Source organism: Littorina saxatilis, linkage group LG8 (assembly GCF_037325665.1).
Source record: "Littorina saxatilis isolate snail1 linkage group LG8, US_GU_Lsax_2.0, whole genome shotgun sequence".
Taxonomy (NCBI): Eukaryota; Metazoa; Mollusca; class Gastropoda; order Littorinimorpha; family Littorinidae; genus Littorina; species Littorina saxatilis.
In genome coordinates, this window is record NC_090252.1 from 62,577,436 (window position 1) to 62,587,435 (window position 10,000).

At 45.5% G+C, this 10,000-nt stretch overlaps 1 protein-coding gene across 1 annotated transcript in view; it reads left to right on the plus strand.

Annotated features, from left to right (window-relative positions):
• The window catches only part of LOC138974061 (neuroblast differentiation-associated protein AHNAK-like), an 18,552-nt gene that overhangs the window by 1,597 nt on the left and 6,955 nt on the right, over positions 1-10,000 (plus strand). Inside the window, exon 3 of the mRNA XM_070346769.1 lies at positions 1,247-1,285. Within this exon, the coding sequence (XP_070202870.1) occupies positions 1,247-1,285 (39 nt within the window). The remainder of the gene's footprint in view (positions 1-1,246; positions 1,286-10,000) is intronic.

Here is a 10,000-nt window from a genome sequence, read left to right on the forward strand (position 1 = left end):
TTTACACAAAAGGGAAGGTATTTTTAAACACGAATTAGATGACGAATAAAGAAGAATGGGAGGGGGGAAGATGGTGAACAAAAAGTGTCTTATTTCAAACCATGAAGTAGAGACTTGTTCAAATACCGCTTTTTGCGAAAGAGCCTGTTAAAGATTGTTCGTTATCTGAAGATTGTGAGTGTTCCAACAAAAACTGTCGTACTGGCGTTCATTGCATTTCTTTACTCTTAGGTTTATTAATAATTGTTTTGACCTGTATGTCGATCAGTCAGTGAGTCAGTCAGCCAGTTAGTTAGTCTGTCTGTCTGTCTGTCTGTCTGTCTGTCTGTCTGTCTGTCTGTCTGTCTGTCTGTCTGTCTGTCTGTCTGTCTGTCTGTCTGTCTGTCTGTCTGTCTGTCTGTCTGTCCGTCTGTCTGTCTGTCTGTCTGTCTGTCTGTCTGTCTGTCTGTCTGTCTGTCTGTCTGTCTGTCTGTCTGTCTGTCTGTCTGTCTGTCTGTCTGTTATTCCTAAACGGGAAAATCTTCAATTCACATTCAAACAAAACGGTACAATTACAGTACCTCGACACAGTGGACCACAGGGTGACGTACTGATACATTCAAACAAAACGGTACAATTACAGTACCTCGACACAGTGGACCACAGGGTGACGTACTGATACATTCAAACAAAACGGTACAATTACAGTACCTCGACACAGTGGACCACAGGGTGACGTACTGATACATTCAAACAAAACGGTACAATTACAGTACCTCGACACAGTGGACCACAGGGTGACGTACTGATACATTCAAACAAAACGGTACAATTACAGCACCTCGACACAGTGGACCACAGGGTGACGTACTGATACATTCAAACAAAACGGTACAATTACAGTACCTCGACACAGTGGACCACAGGGTGACGTACTGATACATTCAAACAAAACGGTACAATTACAGTACCTCGACACAGTGGACCACAGGGTGACGTACTGATACATTCAAACAAAACGGTACAATTACAGTACCTCGACACAGTGGACCACAGGGTGACGTACTGATACATTTAACGTTTTGTTTTGTCAATAATTACACGTTCCAATAACCTACCATTCTTGTTTGTTTTTATTCTGAATGTTGGACCGTTAGCAGATTTTGGATGTCACTTTACATCGTTTTAGAAAACTGTGACGAAGAAGTCTGGTTGTGTTACTTAGGACATACACTGATCTGAGGTTGGCATATGTTCATTTCTTCAGGTTCCGAGACGAGAGCGGTAGAAGAACGACCTCTTTTGGGTAAGCTGACGTTACCTGGAATTATTATGTAATTATCATCCTTCCTGTGTGGACTCTGTAGTGAATCCCGGTAGCTCTGTCCTAGTTCCTGGCTGTGTGGACTCTGTAGTGAATCCCGGTAGCTCTGTCCTAGTTCCTGGCTGTGTGGACTCTGTAGGGGAATCCCGGTAGCTCTGTCCTAGTTCCTGGCTGTGTGGACTCTGTAGTGAATCCCGGTAGCTCTGTCCTAGTTCCTGGCTGTGTGGACTCTGTAGTGAATCCCGGTAGCTCTGTCCTAGTTCCTGGCTGTGTGGACTCTGTAGTGAATCCCGGTAGCTCTGTCCTAGTTCCTAGCTGTGTGGACTCTGTAGTGAATCCCGGTAGCTCTGTCCTAGTTCCTGGCTGTGTGGACTCTGTAGTGAATCCCGGTAGTTCTGTCCTAGTTCCTGGCTGTGTGGACTCTGTAGTGAATCCCGGTAGCTCTGTCCTAGTTCCTGGCTGTGTGGACTCTGTAGTGAATCCCGGTAGCTCTGTCCTAGTTCCTGGCTGTGTGGACTCTGTAGTGAATCCCGGTAGCTCTGTCCTAGTTCCTGGCTGTGTGGACTCTGTAGTGAATCCCGGTAGCTCTGTCCTAGTTCCTGGCTGTGTGGACTCTGTAGTGAATCCCGGTAGCTCTGTCCTAGTTCCTGGCTGTGTGGACTCTGTAGTGAATCCCGGTAGCTCTGTCCTAGTTCCTGGCTGTGTGGACTCTGTAGTGAATCCCGGTAGCTCTGTCCTAGTTCCTGGCTGTGTGGACTCTGTAGTGAATCCCGGTAGCTCTGTCCTAGTTCCTGGCTGTGTGGACTCTGTAGTGAATCCCGGTAGCTCTGTCCTAGTTCCTGGCTGTGTGGACTCTGTAGTGAATCCCGGTAGCTCTGTCCTAGTTCCTGGCTGTGTGGACTCTGTAGTGAATCCCGGTAGCTCTGTCCTAGTTCCTGGCTGTGTGGACTCTGTAGTGAATCCCGGTAGCTCTGTCCTAGTTCCTGGCTGTGTGGACTCTGTAGTGAATCCCGGTAGCTCTGTCCTAGTTCCTGGCTGTGTGGACTCTGTAGTGAATCCCGGTAGCTCTGTCCTAGTTCCTGGCTGTGTGGACTCTGTAGTGAATCCCGGTAGCTCTGTCCTAGTTCCTGGCTGTGTGGACTCTGTAGTGAATCCCGGTAGCTCTGTCCTAGTTCCTGGCTGTGTGGACTCTGTAGTGAATCCCGGTAGCTCTGTCCTAGTTCCTGGCTGTGTGGACTCTGTAGTGAATCCCGGTAGCTCTGTCCTAGTTCCTGGCTGTGTGGACTCTGTAGTGAATCCCGGTAGCTCTGTCCTAGTTCCTGGCTGTGTGGACTCTGTAGTGAATCCCGGTAGCTCTGTCCTAGTTCCTGGCTGTGTGGACTCTGTAGTGAATCCCGGTAGCTCTGTCCTAGTTCCTGGCTGTGTGGACTCTGTAGTGAATCCCGGTAGCTCTGTCCTAGTTCCTGGCTGTGTGGACTCTGTAGTGAATCCCGGTAGCTCTGTCCTAGTTCCTGGCTGTGTGGACTCTGTAGTGAATCCCGGTAGCTCTGTCCTAGTTCCTGGCTGTGTGGACTCTGTAGTGAATCCCGGTAGCTCTGTCCTAGTTCCTGGCTGTGTGGACTCTGTAGTGAATCCCGGTAGCTCTGTCCTAGTTCCTGGCTGTGTGGACTCTGTAGTGAATCCCGGTAGCTCTGTCCTAGTTCCTGGCTGTGTGGACTCTGTAGTGAATCCCGGTAGCTCTGTCCTAGTTCCTGGCTGTGTGGACTCTGTAGTGAATCCCGGTAGCTCTGTCCTAGTTCCTGGCTGTGTGGACTCTGTAGTGAATCCCGGTAGCTCTGTCCTAGTTCCTGGCTGTGTGGACTCTGTAGTGAATCCCGGTAGCTCTGTCCTAGTTCCTGGCTGTGTGGACTCTGTAGTGAATCCCGGTAGCTCTGTCCTAGTTCCTGGCTGTGTGGACTCTGTAGTGAATCCCGGTAGCTCTGTCCTAGTTCCTGGCTGTGTGGACTCTGTAGTGAATCCCGGTAGCTCTGTCCTAGTTCCTGGCTGTGTGGACTCTGTAGTGAATCCCGGTAGCTCTGTCCTAGTTCCTGGCTGTGTGGACTCTGTAGTGAATCCCGGTAGCTCTGTCCTAGTTCCTGGCTGTGTGGACTCTGTAGTGAATCCCGGTAGCTCTGTCCTAGTTCCTGGCTGTGTGGACTCTGTAGTGAATCCCGGTAGCTCTGTCCTAGTTCCTGGCTGTGTGGACTCTGTAGTGAATCCCGGTAGCTCTGTCCTAGTTCCTGGCTGTGTGGACTCTGTAGTGAATCCCGGTAGCTCTGTCCTAGTTCCTGGCTGTGTGGACTCTGTAGTGAATCCCGGTAGCTCTGTCCTAGTTCCTGGCTGTGTGGACTCTGTAGTGAATCCCGGTAGCTCTGTCCTAGTTCCTGGCTGTGTGGACTCTGTAGTGAATCCCGGTAGCTCTGTCCTAGTTCCTGGCTGTGTGGACTCTGTAGTGAATCCCGGTAGCTCTGTCCTAGTTCCTGGCTGTGTGGACTCTGTAGTGAATCCCGGTAGCTCTGTCCTAGTTCCTGGCTGTGTGGACTCTGTAGTGAATCCCGGTAGCTCTGTCCTAGTTCCTGGCTGTGTGGACTGTAGTGAATCCCGGTAGCTCTGTCCTAGTTCCTGGCTGTGTGGACTCTGTAGTGAATCCCGGTAGCTCTGTCCTAGTGCCTGGCTGGAATCAACCAATCAATCAATATGAGTCTTATATCGCGCGTATTCCGAGGGTAGGCAGTCCTAAGCGCAGGGATTTATTTATTTTATTTTATTTTATTTTATGCAATTTATATCGCGCACATATTCAAGGCGCAGGGATTTATTTATGCCGTGTGAGATGGATTGTTTTACACAATAGGCTATATCACGCATTCACATCGGCCAGCAGATCGCAGCCATTTCGGCGCATATCCTACTTTTCACGGCCTATTATTCCAAGTCACACGGGTATTTTGGTGGACATTTTTATCTATGTGTAGCCAAGTGCACTTCGCTACCCTAAACACTCTAATCATCGCATAGCGAAACAGCCTTGTGTACAGTACAAACGGGATAACCCATCCCATAGCAGACGATACGATGATGCGCGCGCACCTTGCCGGCGCAAATTCTAATACAATACCTTTCTTTATATATCTACCTAACTTCTATCTTTCAAAGTCCCTTTTATCTTTGATACGGTCCTAATTATATTTAGGTTTGCATAGAAGTCACTGATTAGGCTGGATGGCTGCATATTATTGTGTTATTTACGATAATGCTTCGAACTGACCAAAGCGTCACTCTGACCTTGACCGGTTTTCATGTATCGTCGAGAGAAATTGATTCTCACAAACTCATCTTTGTCTTTTCAATCATTGTTTTGTCATTTTTGTATCACTATTTCATATCCCGTACCTATGTTGCATATGATTTTAGTTTGTTTATAAGGATTTGGTTGTAATGAGTGATGCTTGGTTCCTCTGCAAAGATTGCTAATTTATGCAGACAGGTACTCGCGCAGGAATTTAGCCGATTCCATTTACTTTCGGACTTTACCGCTTCGTACTAAGTCAATGTATAATTTTCCCCCAAGTAACGCATATCATGATGTTTGTCTAGGGTTCTTCTTTTTATCTGTATGATTTATGAGTTTGTCCATTATTCCAGTTTAGAGAGTTTTGTAATTTTCCGCACTGAAGTTGGTTCAGTGCCTTCACTAGGACCATTGTTTTTGCATCCTACTAAATAAATATAAGTTTTTATGAAATGTGATCTATTGCAATGGAAAGCTAAAGGTCGTAGCTTTAATTTGATGTATTGTTTGTTATGATTGGTTATGTATTTGTTTAAATAACGTAGGGTAAAGCAAGTGTAAGAAACACAGATTCCGTGTTTCTGGCCGTATTCAGTCCGATTTTCATCACCGCCGGACGGTGCTTTCTGTGCAGTCCGCGCCGGGGCTATAAGTATAAGCCGGACACCGGCATAAGGATGCATTCGCTCCTAGCAGCTGAACACGACACTACACTTGCTTTGCTGTCTACGGGTTTCGCCTTCGGCCTCTACGTTTCCTTGCATTGTTTTCTTGAATAAAAAGTTGAAACAAGACGCTTGGACTTGGGCTTCGTGTATCTACTACTACCCCTTCCACTCCTCCACTACATTTGGCGCTGCGCAGCAGGGTACAGAAGCATCAACTGAAAGAAGACAGTACAGGCAAACATGGCGGACGAGGCAAACACCCCCAACCTGCGGCTCTGCAAGCTGAGGCGTTTCACCGGCGAGGGCGACTGCGCCGAGACTTTTATTCAGGAGGCCAAGCTGATCCTGCAGCTACAGACGGTCCCTGCACTTGCTGCAGCGGCATGGATCCTTGGAGCGCTGGACGGAAGGGCTCGACAGGAGGTCATCAGGCGACCAGCAGCAGAGGTCAACACGCCGGCCAAAATTTACGCCATCTTGGAGCAGACGTGGGGCGACCAGCGAGATAGTGTCGCACTGGCTGCCGCTTTCCACAGGCGACAACAGGGTCTCGGCGAGTCCGTTAGCGAGTACGCCAGCCACCTACGCGCTGCGTGGGCCAAGACCAATGCTGCCGAGGCCAACACACTGAACGACAATACGCTGCGCAAGACCTTCGCCACAGGACTCCACCCACAATCCCTGAAGCGTGACATGTGCCGCTTCCTGCGAGAAAAGCCGGCCGCCACCTTCGACGAAGTGTTATTTTGCGGTTGTGTGACCTTGATGGAACTGTGTGGTGCCCATTTGGTGAGTGTGACTATAGCCCTTATTCAACGGACTGTGTATGACGGTGTAGAGAGCCTACAGGACTCAGCCAGTGTATATACTGTACTCGAGTGGCTGTAGCGCGTGCAATCCCATTCTTAGCTAGTGTGACACGTCATATCGGACTTGACGGATACAGACTTGGGCTGGTGACGTTAGCCATGTGGTATTACATAAGACTTTCCTCGGTGTTCGCGGCATGCAGTGAAGTGACGCAAGTGTTGCGTCCACGAAGAGACTCGCAGGTGTGTTTACTGCCGGGTGTTTTGTTGCCGTTTAATTTGTTGATGTTTGATAATGTTCATTTTCATGTATGCTATGCCATGTTTCTTGCATTGGTATGATTGATATTGATTGTTGCGATTATTTGTCATGATGCTTTGAGTGGAATGTGTTGGCGGATGTTTGCGCTTATTGAAAGATTTTTTTTTGGCACAAGCAGATACTACAAATCTGATGGTAATTGCCACCTAGGGTTGAAAGTAATTTAGTGAATACTTGCTGACCTTCAAATAAGGCCCTGTATCATCACTTTCTTAATTGCTCTCTTAAGCGTAAACTAAGTTATGATTTACCTTGTTACCTTTAAATAGGCTTGGTACAGATCATTTGTAATGTTGGATGTCATTGCATTGTGTCAGGTGTATTGTACATGATGTATCATTTTAACAGTGTCAGGTAACTACGTCATTCATTAGTGAATCTGTCCATTTTGTAAATGTTACGTTTTTCACCTAAAATACGTCTTAAACACAGCCTTTACTGTAAAGCCGTGAGCGAGAGTTTTTGTGAGTGTTGAGCTTGTGCATACAAGAACGCACATTGAAAGAGAAATCCTATATTATCAACTAAACGGGTTGGTGGGGATGAAGGTTGCATTTTTGTATGGTAGTGTTGACATTGTGTTACTTTTTCTCAGTGGAGAAAATTGACTGTCAAGATGATTGAACCATATGTCTAAGTCATCTCATTCCCATTTTGTATTGCCATGGTTTGATAATTGTAGCAATGTTTTCCCATGAAATTCCTGATTGTTTGCACTTTTATGTTTTTGACGCAGTACTTTGATCATATGTGAGACACTTTGTAAAATGCAGGCCTCACTTTTGATTTAGCAAAGCTGGTACTGATCACGAGAACATGTTTTTGTAACTGTCGATTTTCTCAGTAACATATGTGAAAGTCATAGGCAAAGTTTTCGCAATTTTTCTCTTTTTGGATAATCTAAGATGGTTTGATAAATTCAGCCCTTAGGCTTTCCTGTTTTTCTTAAAATCAGCGCGGCCGCTGATATGTAAAAGAGTTGGGGGGGATGTAGCCAAGTGCACTTCGCTACCCTAAACACTCTAATCATCGCATAGCGAAACAGCCTTGTGTACAGTACAAACGGGATAACCCATCCCATAGCAGACGATACGATGATGCGCGCGCACCTTGCCGGCGCAAATTCTAATACAATACCTTTCTTTATATATCTACCTAACTTCTATCTTTCAAAGTCCCTTTTATCTTTGATACGGTCCTAATTATATTTAGGTTTGCATAGAAGTCACTGATTAGGCTGGATGGCTGCATATTATTGTGTTATTTACGATAATGCTTCGAACTGACCAAAGCGTCACTCTGACCTTGACCGGTTTTCATGTATCGTCGAGAGAAATTGATTCTCACAAACTCATCTTTGTCTTTTCAATCATTGTTTTGTCATTTTTGTATCACTATTTCATATCCCGTACCTATGTTGCATATGATTTTAGTTTGTTTATAAGGATTTGGTTGTAATGAGTGATGCTTGGTTCCTCTGCAAAGATTGCTAATTTATGCAGACAGGTACTCGCGCAGGAATTTAGCCGATTCCATTTACTTTCGGACTTTACCGCTTCGTACTAAGTCAATGTATAATTTTCCCCCAAGTAACGCATATCATGATGTTTGTCTAGGGTTCTTCTTTTTATCTGTATGATTTATGAGTTTGTCCATTATTCCAGTTTAGAGAGTTTTGTAATTTTCCGCACTGAAGTTGGTTCAGTGCCTTCACTAGGACCATTGTTTTTGCATCCTACTAAATAAATATAAGTTTTTATGAAATGTGATCTATTGCAATGGAAAGCTAAAGGTCGTAGCTTTAATTTGATGTATTGTTTGTTATGATTGGTTATGTATTTGTTTAAATAACGTAGGGTAAAGCAAGTGTAAGAAACACAGATTCCGTGTTTCTGGCCGTATTCAGTCCGATTTTCATCACCGCCGGACGGTGCTTTCTGTGCAGTCCGCGCCGGGGCTATAAGTATAAGCCGGACACCGGCATAAGGATGCATTCGCTCCTAGCAGCTGAACACGACACTACACTTGCTTTGCTGTCTACGGGTTTCGCCTTCGGCCTCTACGTTTCCTTGCATTGTTTTCTTGAATAAAAAGTTGAAACAAGACGCTTGGACTTGGGCTTCGTGTATCTACTACTACCCTTCCACTCCTCCACTACATATGCCTATACAATTTTGCCAGGAAAGACCCTTTTGTCAATCGTGGGATCATCTTTAACGTGCACACCCACAATGTAGTGTACACGAAGGGACCTCGGTTTTTCGTCTCATCCGAAAGACTAGCACTTGAACCCACCACCTAGGTTAGGAAGGGGGGGGGGGGGGGGGGAGAAAAGTGCTAACGCCCTGACCCAGGGTCGAACTCGCTTCCGAGCGCAAGTGCGTTACCACTCTGCCACTCGGTCACCCAGCCCATAGAGCGTGCTTCCACCTGGACACATGCCAAAACTCAACGTCCTGGCTCATTTCATTGCACAGTGGATTGTGTTCTCTTCTAAACTAATTGCGGTAATGACACCCATGTCAATCTTTCGGTTGGCCTAGTGATAAGGCGTCCGCCCCCGTGATCGGGGGGTCGTGGGCGGCCGGGTCATACCTAAGACTTTAAAATTGGCAATCTAGTGGCTGCTCCGCCTGGCGTCTGGCATTATGGGGTTAGTGCTAGGACTGGTTGGTCCGGTGTCAGAATAATGTGACTGGGTGAGACATGAAGCCTGTGCTGCGACTTCTGTCTTGTGTGTGGCGCACGTTATATGTCAAAGCAGCACCGCCCTGATATGGCCCTTCGTGGTCGGCTTTAAGCAAACAAACAAATGTCAATCTTTGATATTTTTGGTTAAAAAAAAAGAGTCCCTCACTTCACGGGAAGCAGCCAGGCTGTGGGATGTTAGTACGTGTCTTAGTTGCAGGAAGTTCTTACCCCTTGTAAAACACTTGAAAAGTCAACACAACTTGATCGTTGTCCTTTAAATTATCTAACCGACACGGCCGATACGTGTTTTTTTATATTTTAATATTTTTCTCAAATAATTTACACTTGGAAGTGCAAATGTGTCAAATGTGTTTTCATAACTCATAACTCATCATAACTCATAACATTTTATTGATCCAACAAAGGAAATTAAATTGGTCATCAGCACATATAGGTCATTAATTAATAATTATAAAAGAATAAGAGAAGAAAATTCATAAAACCCATGATAACAAAAAAATATCTAAAGTAATATATGTACAACTACAATACCCTTTTTACTTGCACACTTGACACACCGACACACCAACACACATGCATACATACCTACATACATACCTACATACATACCTACATATATACATACATACATACATACATACATACATACATACATACATACATACATACATACATACATACATACATTCCATGTTAAAGTGCAGCCAAGAATATCACAATAACCATATCACTGTTTGGACTAACAGACAAGTCCCCATGCAAATGATGATAACAACAATCCATAATTAACGCTATTGCACTACCAAAAGAAGAGACCAACCAAACACATAAAACCAATGAAGACATCATGGCTGT